The sequence below is a fragment of the Pseudochaenichthys georgianus genome, chromosome 6 (assembly GCF_902827115.2).
Source record: "Pseudochaenichthys georgianus chromosome 6, fPseGeo1.2, whole genome shotgun sequence".
In the NCBI taxonomy this organism is placed as follows: domain Eukaryota; kingdom Metazoa; phylum Chordata; class Actinopteri; order Perciformes; family Channichthyidae; genus Pseudochaenichthys; species Pseudochaenichthys georgianus.
This window is the reverse complement of record NC_047508.1, coordinates 35,975,302-36,002,734: the sequence shown is the minus strand read 5'-3', so window position 1 is coordinate 36,002,734 and position 27,433 is coordinate 35,975,302. Positions and strand designations below refer to the sequence as shown.

At 42.8% G+C, this 27,433-nt stretch overlaps 1 protein-coding gene across 2 annotated transcripts in view; it reads right to left on the bottom strand.

Moving 5' to 3' along the window:
• Window positions 1–14,823: 14,823 nt before the first annotated feature.
• Window positions 14,824–27,433, bottom strand: part of kcnq1.2 (potassium voltage-gated channel, KQT-like subfamily, member 1.2) — a 180,861-nt gene continuing 168,251 nt past the window's right edge. For both annotated transcript variants that reach the window (XM_034084524.1, XM_034084525.1), the window contains one exon: window positions 14,824–16,678. In XM_034084524.1, the coding sequence (XP_033940415.1) occupies window positions 16,538–16,678 (141 nt within the window). In that variant the 3' untranslated portion in view covers window positions 14,824–16,537. The remainder of the gene's footprint in view (window positions 16,679–27,433) is intronic.

Sequence of the window (27,433 nt, the reverse complement as noted above, 5' to 3'; positions counted from 1 at the left end):
TCTAGAAATGTTAGGCTTTGGCAGTCTTGTCAACAGCACCACTTAATCAAATCCTCTGTCCTGCGTACAACCTCTTGCCAGATAATGTCTCATCATGCCATGTAATTTCTCTCTAAAAGGCCCATCAGCACTGAGTCTTTGCGGAACAGCTCCTCGGAGACTATGTCTGCCGAAACTAAACTGTTACTTGTGAGCATTACACAAATGACCACAGATAACAAGGTCAGTTATTCAGAATGGCAGAGATAAGACTGTGTGGCCACAATGATGCAACAGTGTCTCTGCTTGCATAAGAAACACCTTTTCAGTTACAGCAGGAATGTCCCTGAAAGCATTCCTGTTACAGTCCCACACGCCACCCAAACAAAACCACATTGAACTCGAGGAAATACCAGTAAGCCAGTGAATCAGAGAGGTGGAAAGCATCTCGGCGTGTTCCTCTCTGCCACATCTTGCATGTGCCAACTACCAAGTATTCACACTTCCTTGCTATATCAACAGAAACAGGTTATCTTTTCCTGTTAACCGCCCCGACACTTAATAATGTCACAAGTTCCTCCCCATGTTTCCTGCCCAGGCCACAACCCACGTCATCCAGTTATTCCCTTGGCACCTCAGGCTCTGTGAGGCCAAAGCAAGTGCCCACAAACAAACACCTTACAGCCCTCTCACTCTGTCTTTTTCTCTGTTTTGTATTCACAAACGTGAAGCCTGTGACCAGGGCAAATTGAATCTCAATAACTGTATTTCTGTTTTCTGAGTGTTTTTTTTTATAAAAACATGCTTTTTATAAATGTCCCCAAACTTTATTTAAGGTTGCAATACTTTCAAATGCTATTTATGTCACTACATTTTGGGGTAGGTAAGTTTGAGAAACCGGCTCGAGATCGCTAGAATTTGAAAATACACAACCGGAGAAAATCCACTTCCTTATAGAGCCCCTCCTCCAACACACACGAACGCGCACATGACCAATGAGGGCACGAGATAAGTGTGTGCCCCGATGGCAGGCTGACACAATAGAGTCTGTCTGCAGACCGCAGCAAGGAGGCGTTTCCTATAGGGGCGTTTCCTATAGTGAACGACGGGAGCCGGCTCTCGCCCGCGAACGAGACGTTTTTTGTTTTGTTTTGTTTTTGCGGAGGGATCTAGATCGGCATGAAGGCACATTATGCAATGTGCAATGTGGACATTATCCCGCTTATTACACACGGCCACATTCTCAACAAAGTAACGACATGACTCCCAATAATAATTGAAATGCTTTTATGGATTTAGAAAAAGATTTTATTGATTTAAAAAATAGTTTTTTGTATTGATTTAAATTGACATGCATCCGCTAAGAAAAGTAGTCCGTTGTTACTGTTTGAACTAACGTAACAACGGCAGGAACTGCTTCTATAGTGTTTTTGAGGAGCTTTTTGATTACAGATTTGAAAACATCGTTGCTTGCTTTAAAAGTAGCACAATTCATTATGTCAAACCTTGAAAGATATCCCTGCCCTAATGCCAAAAGTAACTGGCAACTATGTCGCCGTAGCTATGATGTCTATGTCTGGACCGCTGCGTAAAAAGGAGGGTTTCTGACCCATTACTTCTCTTCCTACTTTTTGTCCCCCTCTTCTCCCCGCTGCAGCCTAGCAGTTGATCTCAAAGCACGCTCCCCTCTCCTGCAGGGAGAAAAACTATATTTATATACTTTATATAGGTTGATACAGTAGCCCCTTTTTTAAAATAGTTTTTATAGGTGTTGCCATCTGTTTTGTGTAGCGTGGTTCTACAAGCAAGTCAATTCATTAATTGGGTGGTATCAGAGAGTTACACGGGTCTGTAAATGCAATGAAAACAATTGGCCACAGCAAATAATTTATATTAAACATGTAATTTTTACTTTTGAATACTTTAGTACAAAGGATGTCTTGAATAATTTAAGTGATATATGTGTACACATATAAATAATTAGTCAAAACAGCGCTACATTTGATTTAATTAAAAGGTATAATATGTGGTAAACTGAAGAGCCCTTTGGGAGCCGAAAGAGCCGGCTCTTCTTGGTGAGCCAAATGATCCGGCTCAGCAAGAAGAGCCGGAATTCCCATCACTAGAACAATGACTTCTTCTGCGAGGATTTATAAAAGCAGCTGGATAAAAAAAGTTAGGAAACGCCCCTATAGGAAACGCCCCTATAGGAAACGCCCCTATAGGAAACGCCTCCTTGCTGCGGTCTGCAGACAGACCCATCTCGGCTGACAGGCAGGTAGGCCATCCATTGTACTTTTTACAGTATTACCGCTTCTACAGATGACATTTTTTTATGGATTTTTTGTCAAAGCACTTAAGATATTCATTGCTATCGGGATGTTAAGAGCATTCCATGGAATATAACAAAAAGTGTATCTCGAGCCGGTTTCTGAAACTTACCTACCCCACCTTTAAATTGCTGCTACACATTTCTTAGCCATGATTAGGTACTTATTTGTCTTTATTTTAATTTCATCGCCAATGTGTGCTTTTCATTTTATTATTGCATGCCTTGTTTTTGACCAGCTATGCCACTTTTGCTTTAACACTGTAAATGTCCCCGCTGTGGGACTATTAAAGGAATTCTGATTCTGAAAAGCTGTATCAATACAGGAATACTATTTCATTGAATAGCAAATCTCTGACGTCGTTTTAGTTCCTCAAAAGTGTGATGTGCGAAGCGTGTGAGACAGTCTGGGGGTGAGTGACAGGCAGGGAGGAGAGGTTAGGGAGATACTGCAGAGCATCGAATGACAGATGTGCAGATGTGTTGCAGGGAAGAAAGGAGGGGGGGGGGGGGGGTAATGCTCATTAAAGCAACGCACCTGCAGCCTATCAAAGAGCCTTTATCTTCTATCAAGGCAAATCTGCTCAAGCACGCAGCGCGAGACGTGCAAACAACAGTGCTGCACACTCACTCTGACTCACTCTTTCTTTATCTCCCTGTCCAGTGGACGGTACCTGGCCCAGTAATCCCGTCAGGAATGCTCAAGGATGCATTTGGCCGAGAAAAAGGGGCCGAGCTTCCAGCTGAAACATCTGTGCACGGCAGATATATAGACAGACCTTTTCTGTTCTTGGCAAGGCCTCTTGGATTGTCAATCTCACTGTGATATCCTTTTACACGGCAGCATGAATTAAATGATTCATCATCCTTAGCTGACACAAGGGACTCGCACTGTAGATCATTGACAAATACATCTCTGATCACATCAAAATACATTCATAGTTTTATAAGGTCACAGAGTAGCCTACTTTATTTGTATCTGTACCGCATCTTGAAACTTCAAAAACTGGTTTAGGATTGCATTCTTTTTTTATTCCTTTGAAATGTGTATGTTTTCTTATGCAAAGTGTCTAAGAAAATGGATTTGATGTCAATAAGACTGCTTTTCTTTTAACAAACTAAGTGTTTTGTCTATAAGATATCGGAAAACGCTCAAAAAACGCCCATTTCATTTTCCCATAGTTATTCTAATTGCTTGCCTTTGAATACTAAAGGACATAATTAATACAAATATTACTAATGGAGGAAAAAAACAGACCAGAAAAACCCCTCACTAACCTGATCTGCTTTGGCGGAGGCTCCAACATACAACAGGAGGAACAGTGGAAACATTCTCCTGGATGAATGATTTTATTGGCAGAGGGGTTTCATGTGAGTGTGTGTGAGCTGTGATACAGTTGAGTGTATTTGAGTATTGTGTTTAAGTCATCAATAGGCTTACAACTGCAAACCCTCACATATTCATTTTAACCCATAAAAAAAACAATTGTGGCTCCTCTCTTGTAATGTGTAGCGGAGTCATTGGTGTGTCTAATCTAGCAGAAGAGCCTTTCAACATAAATGATGACAGGATGGGCGTGTGAGGATGTGATGTGAATTTGACATGACGCAAAATATTTCCCTATGATGCAACTTTTTCTAACATTTGCAGAAGTTTATGTGGCATCAATTCCAGTTAGTCAAAATACATCTTACAACACTGACCACAGTATACATTAAATGACATCCCATCTACCATCATGTCTAAAACCAATGACAAGAGAACACTGCTGGTCAAAAGGACACAGGGTGGAAAATTGTCTTCAGCGTTGTTTTGGATCGGTACCAGAAATGCATCAACTTTCCACTTTTCATGAGCAATAAAGTGGTCCACATTTCATACGAATATAACCCGTTTTCTCTCTTTTTTTTGGTCCTTCTGCTGCCCTCATCAGGGGGCTCGTGGGGCCTCTGGGCTGCAGGGTCTTTGGTTCTGGTGTTGAAAAGATTCTTGCCATAAGAATGAGTGAACATGTTCTCCGATGCAGGACTTGATGAGAAAAGCAGACTCTTCGCCATATGAACCCTACCTCTTCTGCACAGCCATGGATGTGGTCTATTGGCTTTCCAATATTCAATTTGTCATGCTGTTTTCAATTTGCACTCTCTGCAGATTATGCTGTTGCTGATTTTGGGATGACTTTCAGTGCAAATGGAACAGAGTTGGAAGGTATACAAATATGGAAAAAATTACTTTTCTTGTTCAGTTCAAAAATATCAACTGTAACTAATAGAATTGACCGAGGATGATCAGGATTTTGATATAAATCTGTGTCCACTGTATCTCCTCATCACCCATGAAACTCCCTTCACTTCCAAGAAACTGCGTACGTAATAAGAAGTGTGTAATTGTGAAACCATATTACTCAGAATTTCACGGCAAGTTTTTCAAGTATTTCTTAGGCTCACTTCCCTTTTCTGATTAAAAATACATTCAAAAGTCTCAACATAACACCAGACTGACATTCAAAGCTTTTACAGTATATCACTTCTGTGTTGTTTTGAAGTTACGCCCCCCCCTCTCTATGTTACAGTAGCTCCGCGGTGCAGCTGTCCACCATGCCTAACATTCTGCCTCGGCGGGCCAAACCCCAGCGCACCACTGAAGTCCTTCCAGTTTTAAGCCAGGAATTCTCTCCCTGTCTGGGGGAAAAGTCCCCAATAATATGACCTATATAGGAAGCCCCCAGCTTGTACTACACCTCGTACCCCCCCCCCCCCCCCCCCCCTTCTTAAAGCGTGCCGAGACCTAAACACATGAAACAACACATTAGCAGCAGTCTCACTTAGCATATCCAGCTCTGTGCTGGGTTCCTATGGCTGGCTGGACCCAGCTCTGATGGGTGTTTGGATCTGATGATCAGTGCTGGTTTTTGGGCTGTTGCTCTTGGATGCTGAGCTTTCCTCCGGTCACATCATAGGGCAGATCCACAGACATATGGCTGAGGGGAGATCTGGTAAGGCCAAAGGTCGCAAGGGGTCAATCTGACCTCCTGGCCTCTGGTTGATTTATTATCCCATGGGGTGATGTCTCCCTGATCAGGCCGGACAGAGAAGGGGTCAAAGGGCGTACTGTATCAGTTGCCATCGTGAAAGGCCACATAGGAAAACTATTTGGGGTAAGGAGACTGAAAACATAGCTCCTAAGGAGAGGAACCACTGCTACATTTCCCTTAACCACAGATATCAAGTTAATACTTAAAGTGGACCTATTATGCTATATTGGAAACATATATTGTAGGGCCATACCTATACAAAACATGTCTGTGAAGTTCTTTGCTTAAAATACCAAACAGTCAAGGCCGGATTAACCATATGGGCAACATGGGCAAGTGCCCAGGGGCCCTTGAGCAAAGAGGGCCCTCAGTGACAAGATAAAAAAAACAAATATATGTATTTTTTTTCCCCGGGCACAACCTCACTCATCATTAGGGTTGGATAACGAGAACCGGTTCCGAACCGGTTCCAACATTTCGATTCCAACGGCATCATTTAGAAATGTGAATTTCGGTTCCGCTTTTCGATGCCTGAGGAAATGTTTCTCGCCGCGCTCCGTAGCCTACTGTATGACTGCGGCGGGGCGGGAAATGCAGCGTTGTACCTACACTTCCTACAGTGTAAACTGAGACCGGGGCCGCCCTGTCACACTGGCGTTATAGATGTTCGCCAAGGGCGCCAGATCTTTGGAGGCGCTGCGCTGACAGCTCTGGGAGAAAAAATAAATGTTTTGACCGTTGGGGCTCATCCTAATTTTCGGCCTTGATGTAACAACATTCATAATTAAAGGGGACCTATCATGCAAAATGCACCTTTGTACGTCTTTTATACATGAATATGTGTCCCCGGTGTTCCAGGGAACTCACCAAGTGTCAGAAAACACAACCCTCTCTATTTTCCTCCTTCGCCAAATCTCTAAAAAAGGGGCTGCAACGGATCTGAAAAAAACAGATCCAGATTTCAACACTTTTCTACGTCACAGAGAAGTCCTCGGTTTATTGGTAAACTCTCCACCTATCAGGGGAATGAGCCACGGCCACGTGCATTGCCAAACCTCTCATTCGCATATAGGCTATCGGCAGGCTAAATCAACCCACATCTGTGTTTTTGCCTGCTCTTGCCAGGATGTCTAAGATAGTTAAACGTTGTGCTGTTGTTGGCTGCAAGACTCGGGACAGGGGACTGCATGCAATGCCATCAGTGGAAAAAGAAATGAATCTGTGGCTGGACTTCATTTACAAGGGACATGTGCCAGAAGACCACGGCAGATTTCTGTTTGTGTGTTCCAAACATTTTACGACGGACATGTTTATGAACTTGTCTCAAGTCCAACACGGATATGCCTCCAAAGTAATGCTAAACCCGGGATCAATACCAACCATCCGGGACCAGGCCAGTGAGGACACATCCAATTTTGAAGCTGTAAGTTTTTATTTAGCGGTGTTTTTCCTGATAAAGCTATCTCTAGCTTGTAGCATGTAGCATGTAGCTTCGCCGTATCAATGTCGCCTCAAACCGAAATAGTAATCGGTTAGGTGTTTATATATTTTTGTAGCATTTTATTTTGTACGCTCCGCAGTCTTTGCTTTTATTTGAATTATCAGGCATTTGCTAACATGTTCAGACATACTGCCGTAATGGCGATCTGTGTGAAGGCTGTAAAGCCACGCCCTAGGCGATAACACAAGTATTTATTCTCCTATTTATTAGTACTTTGTATCCTCTAAAATCATATTGAGTAAGTTATAATAACAAACGTAATCTTCTGTAGGCAAGTGCCGTTTTTTCCAGCGTTATATGTAAAAGCTTTTGTGATTGTCGTCTGTAAGAACGATCAGATATTATCGATCTGTAAGCTAAGCTACGCTACGCTAATGAGACATGTCGTTTTTTCCAGCGTTATATGTAAAAGCTTTTGTGATTGTAGTCTGTAAGAACGATCAGATATCATTGATCTGTAAGCTAAGCTACGCTACGCTAATGAGACATGCCGTTTTTTCCAGCGTTATATGTAAAAGCTTTTGTGATTGTAGTCTGTAAGAACGATCAGATAGCATCGATCTGTAAGCTAAGCTACGCTACGCTAATGAGACATGCCGTTTTTTGCAGCGTTATATGTAAAAGATTTGTGTGTTTACTTGTTTGCGCACATGAATATAAATGGGGGTGTGTTAGGATACAACACTGTGTATGTATGCGAGGGGACACACACACCACGAGTAAAACTGAGCTAAAGCCCCGTTGGTCTGTTGTTGTTGACAAGGCCTTACCTCTAGCAACAGGCTAATTAGTGGCTAGCACTCATTACAGTCAGTCTACTGAGCTCAGCCCCTCTCCAACACATCACCTGTATTGAGTCAGAAACACAGCATGCACGTTACGGTTCAAAACTAACTCAGATTGGAAAAGGCTAAGCAAAGAGCTTTGCTAAATAGAGAGTTTTGCTAAATAGAGAGTTTTAGCCCCATCTTTTGGGATTTCAGACTATATTTATCCAAATAGTATTTTCTCATCCTGAATACTAAGTTGAGATGATTTTGTTCTAACTATGTGTTCTTCTTTACAGGCCAGCACCTCACATACTTACTAATTAGTGACAATTTGTACAGTATCATGGCGGAAATGAAAGACTGTACCTGGCAGCCCTGCACTACAATGAAAACGCTGAGCGTGCACAAGCCACTACATCCACTGGAAACCCTCTGTATAAACTGCAGTTCCCAAAGGCCAGGAAGGGAGAATGCAGAGCAAAACCAGTAAAGACTGACCCCACATTCCGTAAGTGTTTAAAATATTTATTATACAACTATTTACAAATATAAAATAAAAAAATTAGAAAGAAGTTTCAGTTTTTTACATGCATATACTAATCTAAACCACATTTTTTTGTTGTGCTTTTTTTTACCATTGCACAGCCCTACGTGGCCAACTTGATGGACCTCATCTTCGTGGACCCTGCACCATTATGAGCGACCTGACAGGGAGGAGGTCATCGCCGGGTATGCTACACGGTTCAATTTGGCTGCTGTCTGAACCCAACATTGACATTTCACGGATCAGGAAACTCCCTGCGTATCCTGAGGACAACGCAGGCCGGAATCACCACTCTGATCCTGCGTCCAAGGAAGCCCCAGCACCAGCTCACAAAGCTTCTGTAAAAATATTTAGTGACATTTATACTAAATACAAGTAGGCTACATTTAGTGTTTTTTTATGGGTTCTTTTAACCGTTGATTTTGACAATAAAGTTCCGAGTTGATATCAAAATGTGTCGTGATTATTCATGTTTGGATGGGTAAAGAATATTCTGATTTCAAAAGCATAAGGTTGTGTGTGTGGACCTTTTTGTCGTACACATGGGTGTGTTATGCCATTGCTGTGTAGTATATAATATAATAGTACATGTACAATGACAGAATGAAAGATTGCATAAAGCCATATACACCAGTATTTATTTCCATGAACAATATTAGCATTCGTTTTACAATTTCAGTCAAAACAAACAAACCACTCACTGCTCTATTTGCCTCAACTGTAGTCCACCATGTTCAGCTCTGTAAATATTCAACGCATTCTGCAGGGAGAACACATTTAGCCACACAGGCTCCAATCCAGGATGGTCCACCATACAGGTTACAGAGTCCTCAGTTACTGCATCCGTCTTGACACATTGTGATAAACATATATTGAATGACATGTGAAAAATGTATTTAAACAGACAACTTAGTAAAGCTATCAAAAATGTTACCTGTGGTATCTCCATGCAGCACACATTCTCCTTTCAGAAGGCATCGTGGCGCAATTTGCACAAAGAAGTCAATAACTGAGCTTTTAAAAACACATGAAACTACACACATTGCTGACAACTGAGGTGTTGTTGGAGTTATACTTTTTATCATCCTAAGTTATTCAACTTTCCAACCGTTGTTGCAGGATGTTGGAAGAAAAGGACTGTAAACTATTAATAAACGCAATGAGGCCATTGTATATATGCTGAAAATATGAATGTCTCCGTTTATAAATATATATATATCGCTGTTTTTGCGTTACAAACTGTACACATTGCATTCTTGCTAATTAGCCAAAATATGAACGGAATAAGGAGCACGCATCGTAACAGAGTAAAATAAATAGGGACAACAGCTTGTCAGCTAACCATTCAGAAACGTCCTGCTGCAACCGAGATTTTTGCACCTCCACCAAAACCTCCGCTGCTTCAGGGTCAGTTTCTGGATCAAATTGATAATATGCTTGAACACATGCATTGCTCTGAGATGACATGTTTATTCGACACTCGTAATCACAGCAAGCATGGTAACGTGAGTCTCGCCGGCTCATGCCTGCTCTTCTGCAGGGGGGCGTGGTCAGCTGCTGCTCAGAATTTTCAAAGACGGGCTTGGAATAGAGCGAAAATGAGCGAAACGAGGCATGTCTAAAAAATGATCTGTTGGGTATTTTGAAAAATAAAATGTATAAATATACCTTATATAGGTATGGTCATACACTATATCATTTAAATATAGCATGATAGGTCTCCTTTAAGTAAATGTAATACCCTTTTCATTCCGGTTACACTTTTCATTTGCCCTGTACGATGGGTGCTGTAAGTGATAACAATGGGGGTTGTTGGCTTATCTGGCGCCCGCAGCTCACAGTCACAGCCAAAATGCGAGTGAGCGTGGGAGCGAGCGAGGGAGAGAGGGAGGGTGCACCGGTATCAGCGCTGTTGTTATTAGCATCTGGTGCTAGCTGCTCTAACGGAAGAAGAAGATGTTTCTACAATGATGTGGAGGGAGAGTCCTCTCCAGTCAGACTGAGGCTGATAACTACAGCTCAGTGAGGTAAAGGACTCTTGAGTGTTTAGATCACAATTTATGTAAACACATATTTCCAAGGCACTCCTTTATAATTATTGGGATAAAACAGGTTTGAAATCATTCCAATGTATACTATAGGACAGTGAAACAGACATATCGTTTTAAACTGGAGAGATAAAAACATATGCATAAATAAAATAGTAAAATAAGATATGAATGAACAACAAAAATAAAATATGTTACATGTATTTGTTATTGGCTATGGTAGGTTATTGGTTATGTTCACGTACTTATTTAATTATTAAAATGTAAACCGATCTTTTTCATATGGGTGTTTAGAGTTGTACCCCCTAGATCTAGTCTCTAGTAATTCTGCTTAAAGTGCACCAGATTGAAGCATTTTACTTAAAACATTTCTTCCCAGTATTCCTGAGAAGGCAGATATGCTTGTTTTTCTCAACAAGAAAACATTGAGAACCGTTAAGAACCGGAATCGAAAAGTAGAATCGGAATCGGAATCAGAATCGTGGAAATTCAAACGATACCCAACCCTACTCATCATACATTGTTTTAAATGACACTCAATCTTCACCATAAATAACAGAGCTTTTCTATAGGGTAAAATTACTGTAGGTCTCTGTACTGTAGGTCTCACTATGTATGCGCTCAACTTTATTACTACGCGGCGGAGGTGTATAGCCGAATCACAGCCCCACCCTTGAGCAACCACACAATTTCACTACATATTGTACATTTGTAACTCTCAATGTTTGTGACTAATAGAACTCCTTGTGTACTTGTACAGCCAGCCAGTCATATTTTGGCATTAAGTGGGGTGCTGCTCTGAGGTTTTGAGAGATATTACCTAGGTCTTCTTGAGCCATACACTGTCTTGAGATCTTATCCATTGTATCTTTGGGATGCGTGTGGCGCAGTGGATAGAGCCTTGGTCTGGGGGGGGGGCCAAGACACTTCACCCCAAATTGCTCCTGTGGGGATTGCCCACAGTATTGAGTATGTAAGTCGCTTTGGATAAAAGCGTCTAACAAGTAATATGTAATGTAATGTATCTTTGTCTTGTGATTTTTGACTGAAAGGGCAAAAGGCTAGACCTACTTTGGTTGAACTATGTGGCTGCGTCCCTGCTTTTGAAAAATAGGTGTGCGATTTGACATGCCAGATTGACTGAAAATTCGAAATATTGGTCATGTTGGTAGGATTGGGTAGGCGTGGTGTTACTTGTTGGTACGTGGGTTTGGGGGGGGGGGGGGGCATGAGTGCTCAGTGCCCAGGGGCCCCTGGAGGTACTAATCCGGCCTTGCAAACAGTTCACCCATTGTAGCCATGCCTCAGACTGCTCATACACCTCTTTTGCAGCCCTGTTAGAGAAATACGGATTTTGGATCCTTAGCTTGAAAAAAAAGAAAAGAGGAAGCGGAGCTAATGCCTGATCAGAATTCTACCGGAGATAAAGTTAAATTCTGCTGTGATAAAACGCCATCCTGTTTAAACCACATCAAAGATTATTTCTGAAACAGTATGGAGCTCACATGCTTTTTCTCTTGCGGGTTTATCACAAGGTGAGTTCCTTTTTTTAGTTCCTGCTTTTTAAACACATGTGCTCTCCAGTATAGGTTAGCTCTGAGTGTTAGCGAGGCTTGCTAATGTAAACAAAGACGAGATTACGTGCAAAACACGTCAGGCATTGTTTCTGATAGCAACTTTCTGTGGGTCCGCCGCCGATTTGACGTCACATCGGCAGCAAATCTGTATCCGCTCGTTGTACACCCGTTTTTAAAAGATTTGGGTACGGAGGAAAAGAGAGAGGGTTTTATTTTCTGACGCTGTGTGAGTTCCCCGACGCACAGGGGACACATATTTATGTATAAAAGACATCACAAAGTGCATTTTGCATGATAGGTCCCCTTTAAGTAATGAGGGCTTAACAGTGATTTTAACATCCAAGAGGTGCAACATGAATAACAACTAAATCTTGACCTTGGTAGACCTGCTTTCATACCAAACTGCTTAACACCATAATCATAAAAATGTATTAAATACATTTTTTATATAACTTCTTTACTTCTGCCAATGACTCCATAACACAAACTGAAACTTCCTCCCGTTCAGTTCCTCTAAGCTGCGATTTTCTTTTGTTTGCACATTGCTGCTTGTGGGATCACAAGTGAGTGTTTATTGGGTGTTTTATGATGGTTTTCGAGCCAGAACAAGCCAATCAGAAGGAACTGTAACAGTCTTTTTAAAGCTTAAAAGCCAACAATGGGAATGTCAAATATTCTGTCATAAAGAGCAGCAGGGTAGGGCAGGGAGCTTGAAGCAACTGTCCTTCAGGCAACTGCTGGCCTCAGCTATTTAGGGACACCTCCTGACAGAGTGGCTGGCATCAGCTGCTGCTGACAATGTTTGTCACAATCTTAGTTGATATGGTACACACACACATGCACACACACCTGTTGACTCATATCTGCTTTCATATAGCACTGCTGGGCCTCTACATGCCTGAGCCTCCCTGGACAGGTGGCCTCCAAACACCCCCATGGTGGGCAGGCCTCGCCTCACAGCTGAGCCTGTTTTCTTCTTTTTGTGAATTGTCCTCCAATACGTCGTCTTCTTCTTCTTCTGATGTCTTTTTTACTTTCAAGATGCGATATCCACTTGCAACAAAACATACTTTCTTTTATAATAATTATTAAAGGTGGGGTAGGTAAGTTTCAGAAACCGGCTCGAGATACACTTTTTGTTATATTCCATGGAATGCTCTTAACATCCCGATAGCAATGAATATCTGAAGTGCTTTGACAAAAAATCCATAAAATCTGTAGAAGCCGTAATACTGTAAAAAGTACAATGGATGGCCTACCTGCCTGTCAGCCTTCCATCGGGGCACACACTTATCTCGTGCCCTCATTGGTCATGTGCGCGTTCCTGTGTGTTGGAGGAGGGGCTCTATAAGGAAGTGGCAGATTTTCTCCGGTTGTGTATTTTCAAATTCTAGCGATCTCGAGCCGGTTTCTCAAACTTACCTACCCCACCTTTAAGTGAAGACCTGTTATGTTCTATCAATAAAGTGCAGTTTTAAGAACATTCGGAAAGTAAATTGCCAATTCATGTATTTTTCAATCAACTATTGTGATGTGAATATTAGGAGTTGTGTCTTGAAGATGAAATTGGTGTCGCATGAGCTGGATTGATGAAAATATGGCCCTACATACACAGAGTAACATAAGCATTCTTTTAGCTTCGTTTTGCTGTCCACCAACTCTTGAGCTCTTTAGCTGCCAGATGCCTTATTATGTTCAGCAGCTAGTTTTTCATTGTGTGTGCTCTTTAGTGTTCAGCTGTTTTATGGCAGTTTGTTCACTGAACACAGTTGCATGCTTAATCCGAAAACAATAATGATAACACATTTTTAAAACATCACATTCAGGACGTTTGAAGTTTTTACAGGCCCATTGCATTAAGAGTTTAGCATTTTGTCAGCTAAATATTGTCCTTATTTTATTTTTAAGATGTCATAATATTAGTCTGTTTTGTGTGATTTCTATCATCTACTACTTCCAGCAGCATAATGACGTTTTGTTCTATTCTGAGCGTGGCTCAGGTGGCAGGATGGAAGACGACATGGACGACGGGCAAAGCTCAGAGTCTAGCGTTTCATGACCTAGCATGAGTCCCTCCTCCGCAGAAGGCTCTGAGACTGCCAGATCTCACTGTCCAGTGTCTGTGACAGTGAGTCCCTTATATTCTCTTTTTAACTGCTTCCTCAGATCCTCTTTTCGGCTGTGCTCCTGTGTACTTCTGAGATCAAACTGCCTTTTGAAGTGAGAGTCTCTTCTCTGTCTGCTGTTGAGATGAAAGAGGAGCACGGGGTGACACAGAGCGGGCTCTGCAGACGGAGGTAGCCATGGGGTCTCTCTTTCTTCCCTCTCTCCCTCTGGCTCTCCCTGCCAGAATCCCAGAGCAGTGATAGAAACCAGAGGAGGACAAAAGGCAGCGGAGCCCCCCGGCCCCTGTGGTCTCTCTGGCTAATTGAAAATGTCTTTGCTCTCCTTTTTTCTCTCTCCTCCAGCTCATCATGCTTCTGCCGTCCGTCTCTTGCCTCCCTTCCTTCTCACTCTTTTTCTCCCCTGCCTGTCCACCCCACCACTGGGGCTGACCCTCCCTCCCTCTCTCTCTCAGCTCTGGAGCATGCTGATCTTGGGACATCCTCAGTTTTCTTTGGCCTTTGAAGGCAAATATAATTGAGTGGTAATACGAGACCTCTTCTCTTTTTTCCTGTGCATGCCTCGCTCAATGGGTTATGGAATATTGAAGTTCAAAGTAGGTGAGGAGAACGTGTTGTTTTTTCTTTCCTTTCCCCTTCCGTGATGATTGCAGTGTGAACGGAGTAAAGTGAAATGAGGAGTTGAGGAGATTTTATTTGGATGGAAACTCCGGCCCTTGGTTTACCTTAACCTTGCTCGGCTTGAGATTTGTACAAAAATGGCCCAAGAAAGCTATATTACAGGTTTCCCCCTCCAACCAAAGCAAATGATGGAATAGATTAACTGGTAATCAAATTCCCCCCAAGCCAAGAGAGCAGGCCAGAGCATAATGAAATGGAGTTTTATTATTTACAGCAGGGCTACAGTGCAGAGGGTGTGCATGAATATCATTGACAATCATTTCCATCCATCTCTTACAACAGGAGCCGCACTCTGTTTTTCTCATTGCTTCAAAAAGTAGACGTGTTCCAGGTTGATCTTTCCACGTGATACTAAAGCAGTACAATAAGGCAATGTTTCTATTTACAACTTTTAAAAAACTGTACAGGAGAATGGACAGGCGGATATGCATCAAGGTTTTTCACAAAATTAGTACCTTTAAAATATAAACATTTTATTCAATGTCAGATAAATAATAAATAATAACATTTTAAACCAACGCAATAATATGAAAATAGTAAATACTAGTGCAGAGAGAAGGCTTCTTCACTTGTTCATGTGTCTCTTTAGGAATGTGTTTGCTATAATTGTAGGAGGCCTTTCATCCAGCAGCTACATAGAGTTATTTTCTATTTCCTACTTCCTACATGCCTCGGCATTCTGTCAGATAAGTATGGGGACAGAGTGAGAGCATTGTCGTGGTAGCTTGATGTTTCCAAACCTTTCACACAGAATGAGTGCGTCTGCTACTCAAAGCTTACTGTTTCAATGCTGCACATGTTCCAGTGTTTCTTTTCATTAGAAGCTGCCAGTGAGTAATCTCCCCTTACCAGGAATTCAGCACTTAATTAGCTCTGCAGAGAAAAAATAATCAGAGCTTTAATGGGGCAAATGTATTTCAAATTGCGCACAGCAGCGAGTGCCCCCTGAAGAGGGTAATGGAGGATATTAAGCAGGGTGGAGTGAGTCTTAGATTGAGATCGATAGGCTCATGACATCTGAGTGAAATGAGAGACCATGCCTTCACTCCGGACTGTAACGCAGGCCCTTTAACAGAGGTGTGGCTATTTTCATTAGCTTCGATGCAGCTGTAAATCAGCACCGTGCTAGCCGCCCAAGTCATACACCTTTCTCTACTTCCATTTATTTTATTCCAGCCTTCCGCTTCCAGGGCAAAATCAACAGATAATCTGACCTTCCCCCCTCGTGTTATTCGATCACTACTAACAAACACGCGCCGCAGCCTAAGTCCAGTCAGGCTGGATGGACATGTGGCTTTGGAAATAGCCCTGTTGTGTCCTGTGCGTAGATGGTGCCAAGATCATCAGAAGGGTTTGAGGAATGCCTCTGCCATGGCCGGACTCTCAGTTTTTCTCTGTGTCTTTAGGGAACTCGAGTGCTTTGATTTCATTATGACTTCATTAGTGGGTTAGTTAGCTTTGGAATAACATTTGGAGACGAGGAATGCAGCTCAGTGACAGACCACACACACATGGACATTATCGGAGTAGTGTGATTAGGAGCTAAGGTAGGATAATACACTCATATAGCATGTCACTGCTTGAGTCACTGTGCGCAGCAAGGGAAGACTAAGGGCCTTTATGGGGGTTATAAGAGAAAGCTACATTTAGAAAACCAAACAGGGCCAACAATAACAAGAAGAGAAGTTAGTTCGACTTCTTTATGCATCCCAATCTCTGTGTTGCTGCTGCCCTCATGTCCAAGAGGACAATTCAAGTTTGTTCTATTCTCAGTCAATGAGAAACTGTGCGATTCCAAATGGAAGAGAAAGTTTGTTGGAAGACTGAGTACACGTAATATGTGCAGGTTGGCCCAACATGTAGGGGCCTCGGCTATTTATGTAACTCCTTGTCCTTTCATTCTCCTTTGTTGACGACGCCATCGTTCCCAGTGTGACCTTCACTGCGATATCAGAGGTCGTCGCCGTTACCCTTGCGGTTCTGGATGGTCACCCTGCGGATGGAGGGCGTGGACTTCAGCTCCGGCCGGGGCGGAAACTGCTGCATCAAGATCCGCAGGACTGAGTCCATTTTCCGCTCCATGTTGTGGACCTGGATTTCACAAAAGGACACAAGGCAAACAGTTTAGGTCAGCTGTGTGCCTCCACGAGAACCTCGCTCAGCGTAAATACAGCGTAGACCTGCGTTATGAAACAGGGAGTCTGTGCTTTTCTCTATCGGCCTCTTCAATATAGCTGCAGCCCCAATGACAGAGCAGTGCAGGGTATAATGACACGGTAGTCTGCCAGTCGCCGTCTACCTGCGAAAGCCACTCATTACAAAAGCTGTTGAGCCATATGATCCATTCAGTAGGCGGATAGACACTCACTCTCACACACACACACACACACACACACACACACACACACACACACACACACACACACACACACACACACACACACACACACACACACACACACACACACACACACACACACACACACACACACACACACACACACACACACACACACACACACACACACACACACACACACACACACACACACACACACCGGCCGCTCTTGTTTACATGCATTGCCTACTGTAAACACAGGCGTGTCATTGAGCGGAGGCATCTCGGACAGGGCGCAGCCGGCCTAGCCATGATGTGAATACAGATGGATGGCTCCACCGTAGTTATGGAGGTAAACAGAAGACAGACTGCCTGGTGACATTGAAACACAGAGAGGACATCTAATCGGGACACCAACACACAGTCACGTACACACTGAAAACCACCAAACACACACACTTTTGTAACTTCAAAGAGATTTACATCTTCACAGCCTTGGCCTTCAGTTTACCTTTCTACTTATCCCCCCTCCTCAAAGTACTTAGAAAAGCAAGCACGCACGCACGCACGCACGCACACACACACACACACACACACACACACACACACACACACACACACACACACACACACACACACACACACACACACACACACACACACACACACACACACACACACACACACACACACACACACACACACACACACACACACACACACACACACACACACACACACACACACACACACACACACACACACACACACACACACACTAACCAATATCTTTTGATGGCTCCAATGGCTTCAAGAAAGCAGGGAAAATGATAAAGATGGCGCTTCGTAAATCAAAGCCTAAACAACAGAGCACATCAAAGAGCCATAAGATCTCACGCACTGGGCAGGACAGACAGATTCAGACTGCTGTCTCTACTACACGCTGATAGCGAACAACTCCGGCCCAACTGCGGTATTTCTGGCAGGACACATTCAGATAGTTAACATCAATGGCATTTTCATAGGCTCAAGGCTGCGGCCCCTCTCTCTCTCCCCATCATTTAGTGTGTGTGCCTGATGGCCGAGACATTTTTACAGCAGCGCGCGACATTTAGCAGCTATTATTGTTGTTGAATATGAGTCATGATAGCATGCATAAATCTGATATATCCGTGTGTCACAGAAAAGAAAGTAACCACATCACAGCTTGGCAATTATCATCATTTATAAATAACTGAGCAAAGTTATATAGGGGCCCATTTATGCTCCTTTTCAGGTTCATATGTGGTGCCTCTGCTGTGACATGCAGAGTGTACCAGAGCCCAGTGCGCTCTGATTGGTTAGCTGGCCGGCTCTGTGGTGATTTGTCAACTGTTAGAGATGTCCCAAAAAGCATTATAGGACCCCTTTAAGATGATGTGAGGTCATGTCCAAGTACAGCGGTTGATTGAAAGACATGTCCATTTCTTTGCCATAACTTGGTCACAACTACCGTAAAACAGCATCATTTGCTTAATTTGACACTTATTGCTTAGGTTTCCTTATATTTCCATATCCACAGTGCTTTCCTCTGAGATTGTACCATGACCTAAATAGTTGTGCTAAGTAGACGAAGCACGCGCGGGGCCCGGATAAAGCTTAGGGAATAATAGGCTATCATAAACATGTTGGGCAGTAATCTACAGACTTATCAACATTCTCGTTGGAGCTTAAAATGGATCAGAAATTCCTCCCGCAGTGTTTTTCTGAAAGGAGTAGCCCAGGGCGAAGACAGGGACAACATTATTAGGCCGGCGTGTTGCAATCACACATTAATTAAACAGTTATCGCCGCTGACTGTGTGGATGTGGGCGATAAGGGAGATTGTGAAAGTGCATGTGTATAGACGTCTGCTTGTGTGTTGAAAGAGTACTTTTCCTTGTATGTGTTTCCAAGTCTGGCTGTGGGTGAAATAGATGGTTTGATTACATATGAGAACACAAAAAGCAGCAGAGAGTGGACATAATAAGAGAAACATGTACAATTTAGTTTTCAGTAAGTGGTCACAGGGTATATCTAAGGCTGAAGGTCCTACTGTCAGTTGTGCAAAAATCCTTTTATGAGCTTAACAGTCATTGTTGTTGATTGTCTTGTCATCGTCTTGTCCTCTTTGCCAACACACTTTTTAACTGTGTTGGACACACTCTACTGTACTGTATGCTTACTTTGTGAGACTCTTCCTTTTGCACACACTCGATCATTTTGTACACTTACAATGGTCAAGCAATTCTTGGAGCTTCTACCAGACACCTTTATCAAGATGAAAATGCCCAAAAATCGCAATTTTTGTTGTTGAATTTAATACAAAGATATGCTTCACTTGTGTAGCTAGCTATTGTTTATATGAGGTTCCTTAACTGACATTCACTTAAGGGTTATTTTATTGGTAAGGGGTTTGTTATTGTGTTCCCCCAACGCAGTGTTCAAATGCTGGAGTTGGGTGTCACCACTGCTGTGTCATATACACGAATGTGATCCAGTGACAGGTGAAGCTCCAGCTGTCCCGGACCCTCCCTCCTGACCCTCCCTCTGACCACAGACAACATGGGACTGTCACTGGACACAGGGTTTTAAGTAATGTGGCTTTATGGGTTTCACGTTTCACACAGTAAGTGTGTTTGAGTGTGAGGGATCAGTTCCTTTCTTTTGCTTCTTCTGTTCTCTAATTTCTAAATCAGCTTTACAAAATGTGAACAAACCCCAAACAAGGTTCTTCATTTAGTCATACGGACATAGCTACAGTGTAGTTATGCCGATGGACATCTTGTGTCACGGGCTTCTCCAGCAGTGCAACACAAAACACAGATAAACAGAAAATATAGTGCAAGTAAATAGTAATACAAAAAGAAAATTGGTTTAAAGAGTGAAATAGTACTAAGGTATTGTCGTTATTACCTGAGCAAAGGAATATGATATATGTAATACAACTCACTAAATATAAAACAAATACTCGCCCTCAAAAAGGGAACATTAAATTACATTATAGCCTGCATTTATTCATATATTATTTTCATTTGTTTTAAATAAATAACATATTGTTTCACGTATATTTTTCTTTTGGGGGGAAAATGATTTTCTAAAAGCATATAAAATACGTTAAAAAGGGAGACGGCTTTAAATAGGCAAGACAGTTACCTACAGTGTATTTGGTCTTTGACCTGTATTACATGTACAGTCATTGAGGCGACTTGTGGAAACACGAAGTGCAGAGACAACGCTGGGGAGGACACGGAGCTCCTATTAACAGGAGCTCCCTTCCTGACCACCTTCCTGCCCCCCCCCCCCCCCTCCTCCTAAACAAGGAGCAGAATGAGTGACCGTGTCCCCGCGAGGACATTGCCTGTGGCCAGAGGGCTGTAGGGGAGAGTGTAATAATGGAAAACTAATAACTGAAGTAAGTAAATACCTGAGTGACACCACTGGGTCAACGCCAACATGAGCCAAACTGTCTCCGGTCTCACAGACAGTCTGTCCTGCAGAGTATACTACATGTTAACAGCTGGTGGAGTGAGATTGTGGAGCCTAGCATAAAACATGGCTTTTACAATTTGATGACATAAGTTATCTGGACTCAAACCAAATTCAGGATAAGATAAGATGAAAAAGAGACAGATAACAGTTATTGTATTATCCCTACAGGGAGCGTTACACTAAAGCTGCAGCACAAAGGGCAATAAAAGCGTCACATATGAAAACAAGAACAGAAACAGCAAACGTCAGACGAACACGATGTTGACAGGTTTGCTTTCTAAAGGCCTTACTGGAAACTCACACACATGTTGTGTAGCCCGGCGTTGTTTAAGCACACGCAATGCTATTTGTATTTCCACTAAGGATGAGAAGGATGCAAAAGATGCACAAGACATAAAAGACAATAAAGTGGCTTAATGAATTTATAACTTTTTGTAAAATAGTATATCATAGTAAAAAAAACACATTGTACAGTATGTCAGACAAATTAGATAGTCAATAAAAAAGCGACACAAAGTCATTTAGTTTTTTCCCCTAAAAAGTATTGTAGGTCTTAAAAACCTATTAGCTAACTTATTATTACATGCCATAAAAAGTAATCGCATACTTTGTCTTTAAAATAAGTCTCGGTATAATATGCCAATACAAATAAATATTTTTAAATATAATGGATTATAGCAGGAGCTTAAAGGGTTTGATACCCATGGTCTACAGTACATAAAAGAACATGTAGCTGTACTACTGTAATGTGTTTCAGCATGTAGGTACAACATATATAATCAAGGCAGTCATACAGCCTAAAAAAAGAATAAAATGATTGTCTTAAATACAAATGTAGTGTTCAAGAGGTCAATAACTTCTCGCCCTGTCTGTTTAGAGAGCAAATGAAGTGTCTGCTTGACTTTATGAATGTCATTCATCCCCACACAGTCATCACAAGCGGGTCTGTGCCGATAGAGCGATTCACACTGCCATCTGTTGGAGAGTTTCAACGCCTGGAGAAGAGCTTTGGGCTGCTATCGCTGCAGACTGTGATACGTGCAATACTCCACCATCCAACAATTACTGATGAATGGAGACATGCAAGAGAGAAATGAGATACTGGATGACAGAGTGTGAGGGAGTAGGGCGACATGTAATAAATGGTAACGAGGTGTTGTGAAGTGGTGTGGCTTATTCTTAGGGATGACAAGGCTGGTGTACACAATGAATAGTGCATCACTTGCAGATTTGAAAAGCAGGTAGTCTTTCTTGGAACAATACATGGACACTGAGCATGTAGGCAGACAAAAAAAACACTGACACATGCTCTATCCCTCCCATTCTTCCTCTGTGACTGTCACTTTCAGGAGAAGTAAAGCTTGCAAAGGGTAGAGGAGTGCAAATGAAGGGAATTCATGGAGAGTAGAGTAGAGGAGACAGAGGTTGCCAAAAGGAAAGACTACCAGCTCCAGGAATGTCCTGGCATCTGTGTCCGAGCAGGCCGCGCTATTCAACAAAACAAGATTCCTGTCATTGAAATGCTCTCAATCACACGACACAATGGAGACATCGCTGAGACAGAGCGGGAGATAAGACGAGAGGGAAACAATCACAGGTCACCGTCCTTTCATGCTGTCGTGAATATGTCATGTGAGTCCCCACACTGTGACCTCAAAAGGCCTCGTCGTTCAACCTGCGTAACACCAGACAAGTTAACAGCGTCATTCTTTCTTTGCTATGGCTGGGTCTACTTACACGGCACTTGCATGACAGGAATTGTTAAATATCCCACTGGGGTATTTTGGATGACAAAGCCAGGTTTTAAAATGCTTTTATAGTAAAAATGACGTTATGCAGTGTCACTTCATATATTCGAGTGCTTTTCCCCCAATTAAATTCAAGTTCCTTTCTTCTAAATCATCGTAAGACAGCAGAACGCAGTGCAGGGATGTAAAGCTGGCCACAGTCAGATGGAGGACTTCTCGAGCAACAGTGAACATAACAGTTGGCGTTAAATAGAAACAGTACTTAAAATAACCCTGAGGAGGTTTCTTGTACATAAATAAAGTTATATTTGTATTCACTGTTCCTTCCAAAATATGTTGTGCTCTCAAGGCCTAGCCAACCTGCTGCATGCGTTCCCTCCAGAAGAAAACATTTTCCAGTTCCATTGCTTTTTTGGGACATTTTAGGACATGCATTGTTTCAATTCAAATTGAGCAGATAGCTGTCCTCTTTTTACGAGTTTTACAAAATGTCTACATATTGCATCACGTCACCTCTGTCAACCGTACATCAATAGAACAAGTGTTGAAAGCACGTGTATGACAGACTGTATGTGGATGCGAGATGAGATAGATATCATAAGTGCTGCCAGAGATAAAGAAAATAATCAACAAGGCCATAAAGCTATTATTTAAAAAGGTATTTTCATTGATATTTAAGTAAGAACTAAAAGAATAGCAAAAGCAAAGTGTATGGGTGGATTTAACACCTCTTTACATTCACCTTTAATCCAAATAAATATTAAGAGATATCCAATGTTGTTACTGAACACCAAAACTAAAAGAAGAGTGAATATCAACAGGTCGCCAGAAACATGATTACAAATCAATCTGCACAACTTTTAAAGGTGGGGTAGGTAAGTTTGAGAAACCGGCTCGAGATACACTTTTTGTTATATTCCATGGAATGCTCTTAACATCCCGATAGCAATGAATATCTGAAGTGCTTTGAAAAAAAAATCCATAAAAATGTCATCTGTGGAAGCCGTGGTACTGTAAAAAAGCACGACCAATCATCTGAGCTGGCCCGGCTAAAGTAACTGGATGGCCTACCTGCCTGTCAGCCTTCCATCTGTGCACAACCTTATCTCGTGCCCTCATTGGTCGTGTGTGTTGGAGGAGGGGCTCTCTGAGGAAGTGGCAGATTTGTTCCGGTTGTGTATTTTCAAATTCTAGCGCACTCGAGTTGGTTCCTCCAAAATTACCTACCCTCACCTTTAAGCTGATAATATGTCAATGTTTAATTTGAAGCTGGCCAAGACAGAGTGGAAGAGTTAAATTACAGCTCTTAATAAGTAATGGCATTTCATTCAACTCTAAATGCTGGATTCTCTCTTGTCCTGTTTGTCAGCTGCTGTCTTGAGCAGCCTAAAGGTTAGAGTAACCGTAGTGTCATATCAGCTAGCTACAGCTGTGGTATTATGTTCAAATACTTGTCACACAAATAAGGCATTTATGTGCATGATTCCAGTAAAACAAAGAGACCGAGTGGTCCTTTCCAGTTACTTTCCACCCACGTTTCCGTAACAGTGTAAAAGCAACAGCATATAGGGTCAGTTCAGGTGAACGTGTCCCCTGTGCAGCTCACCCAGACTGGCTGCCCTTTGTGTTTCACCTTCTCTCTCTCTCTCTCTCTCTCTCTCTCTCTCTCTCTCTCTCTCTCTCTCTCTCTCTCTCTCTCTCTCTCTCTCTCTCTCTCTCTCTCTCTCTCTCTCTCTCTCTCTCTCTCTCTCTCACACACACGCGCGCGCGCACACACACACACACACACACACACACACACACACACACACGTTCCAGCCTTTCGCTCATAACACAATGGTCAATGCAGAAAAAGCAACAGAGGGTGTACACACTGGCCTCGCTGGTGGGCCAATAACAAGCTAGTATTACACAGAGGTCATCATTATCATAGCTGTGACAGGGCTGCATGAATGGAGAATGGAGATCAGCAATGAGGGGAGGGAGGAGAGGAAGGGAGAGTCCAGAAAGAGACAGTGAAGGAAGAGGGAAATAAAAAAATAAAAGCCAGAACAAAAGGAAAATACATTTGAAATTTGAAAGCAGGAAAAAAAGAAACAGTAGTTGCTTTTGTGTTTAGGAGACACACACACGCACGCACACACACACACACACACACACACACGCACGCACGCACGCACGCACGCACACACACCACATTAAGTCAACAGGCCACTGATCTGCTGCTTGTCATTTCTGAATTGAGCACAGTTGCATGCGGGTTTATTTTGAGAACACCAAGAGAATAGCGATCTAAATGCATCTGATAGCAAACCACTTCTCCTTTTCATGTACGGTTTGTGACATAAGGCTGACATTGTTTTATTTTGTGTACACTGCTTAAGGCACAGTATTGAAACCCACATCTAGCTTTGTTAGGAATTAGCTTGGGTTCATTTCAGGTAACTGTCCATCCTTCACTGACTCATCAACACAGACCATCATCTTACATTCTGCACTACACTCTTCTTTACTTCTGACTTTTAAATTGACACACCATGGCATCTGTTATAGAAACAGTATTCAATTTCTCTTAAATAGGTTCCATTCTTTGCTTTTGTTATGATTTAAAGAGTCCCTTCAGTGAGCCCCGTAATCACCACTTAGCTGCTGAGCTCAGTTGATGCTCTGTGGATATTTTACAAATTGTATGGGTAACTGAATTTGCTATATTCAGGGTTCCTTTATGAACTCAACATTTCTTATTCTTACATACTTTTCATTTACTATTATTCACAATTAATGTAAGAAGTGCTACAGCTTTTTAACGTCTCAATCTGGGGATATGTATGCAGCCTTTAAACCTCGATATATTCAATGACTTCTCTGATGCTGGTGCCCGTGCTGATATCTTTTACAGAAAGATTAAAGGTTTGAGAAACCGGCTGGAGATACACTTTTTGTTATATTCCATGGAATGCTCTTAACGTCCCGATAGCAATGAATATCTGAAGTGCTTTGATAAAAAATCATACAAAAATCTGTGGAAGCCGTAGAACTGTAAAAAGCACGACCAATCATCTTCACCGGCCCGGCTAAAATAACTGGATGGCCTACCTGGCTGTCAGCCTTCCAACTGTGCACACATCTCGTGCCCTCATTGGTCATGTGCGCGTTCCTGTGTGTTGGAGGAGGGGCTCTGTGAGGAAGTGGCAGATTTGTTCCGGTTGTGTATTTTCAAATTCTAGCGCACTCGAGCTGGTTCCTCCAAAATGACCTACCCCACCTTTAACCAACTGAGCATCTTAAAATACCTTACATCAACAAAAACTAATATATTTCACATCCTTTCATCTCAGAGACTTTATGCTTCGGAAACACACACACACACACACACACACACACACACACACACACACACACACACACACACACACACACACACACACACACACACACACACACACACACACACACACACACACACACACACACACACACCACACACACACACACACACACACACACACACACACACACACACACACACACACACACACACACACACACACACACACACACACAGGGTGACCTGCAGGACATTAGTTACACATGGAACATACAAATTAATGTACTGTATGTAATGAAGGCACGACCCACATTCTGACCCCTTGCCTCGCTCTTTCCATCTTCTCACAGCCTTTAAAACAACAAAAGCTGACCGACGTGCTCTCAGACGTTCAAAGAATCCTCGTAAAATCATATAATATAGAAAGAAACCGATACCGACAGATACACAACGTTAAAGCGAAACACAAACAGAAGAGAAGAGGTGTACGATTGTTTCATGACAAGCATGTGCCGGTAGTTAGGGGAGGCCGGAGGGGGAGGAGGGGGAGGAGGGGGAGGAGGGGGAGGGATGGACGGATGAAAGCCGAAGCAGAGACAGGAGGAGAGGACAGTCAGACACACTTCAAAAGGCTCCGGTGGCGTTTATTATTATTAACAGTTTGTTTTTGCTGCCTTGCGAGTTTGCTGACTCGTCTTCTGGGCTCTTTCATATTTGAGGCGAGGCGATGAGGCTGTGTTCAGTTTCTGAGCCCGACGCACCATTATGTAATCTGATAGCATCTCATTATTGATGTGTTTGTGGGACATCAAAAGAGTGTGGCTCAAGTGTCTTTGTTTCCTTTTCAGAGTTAGTCAGTGCGTGTTGCGTGTTTGAGTTCATGATTCCTGCTGTGGCACTAATGTAAAAACTCCATGACTTTTCCAAGACTTTCAGCAACTAAATAAGAGCACTACTGTACCATGACCCCGCGATGAAATGTTCTTCCTCTCTGGTTTCTAAAGGAGTCTGGTTTCCTCACAGATGAAAATTCCCCAGAGAATGACGAATACCCTTAAATGTTCCTTTCTTAAGTGTCCCTCCCAGATGCTTGTGACATGACCGAAACCCTTTCATGTAGTAATCGCAGCATCCTCAGAGTGTACATCCGCATGAGGTGAACTGGGGTCATTCGTTGGGATCCGACCCAGAGAGAGGGACCGCGAGAACGACAGACTGCTTGAACAAATCCTAAACCAATATGTCAGCTGGACTCAAATTCACCAACCCAACGAGAAACCAACCCGCTCGGTGCCAGCTGGAAAACAGAGCTAGCCCCGGCTCAGATTCACCACGGGCCGGGCCGCTGCCAAGGAGAATGGATTCACTTTAATGCTGGCAGATACAATATGTTCTTTGTGAAAGAGATGGACAGAGAGAAAGAGAAGAAATGCAGGGTAAGGCTGGATGGCAGCGGTGTGGACGGATTGGTTCTGGACCGAGCAAAAAGGAGGGAGTGAAGAAGGGACATGGTGGTTATGTTTTAAAGAATAGGAAACCCAGTCAGAGCACCTGACGCACATGATAAGTATCAAGGGCTGCGCCACGTGCCGCTAAACTGCAGCCAAAGCTCTTTCTGTAGGGGTGGTGCTGGTGGTGTGCTGAGGGGGGTGTGTACCGGCTAATCTCTCTTCTGAGTGGGCGCGCACTCAAAGCTGCTTTTGTTTCTGAGGGCTACTTTCACGAGGACGTACAATCCCCCCGCGTCCACTCCTCCCCTTCTCCTTCCCCCCCCCCTCTGTATCTCCCTGTTGTTCACAGCACACTCCTTCTCTCTGACACACTGCGGGTGTTTTATTTTATTTGCTGATCATTCTGTTTGGACGTGACTGCAGGGCTGTGTGAAAGAGAGAAAGGGTGTGTGCATATATGCATGTTTGCAT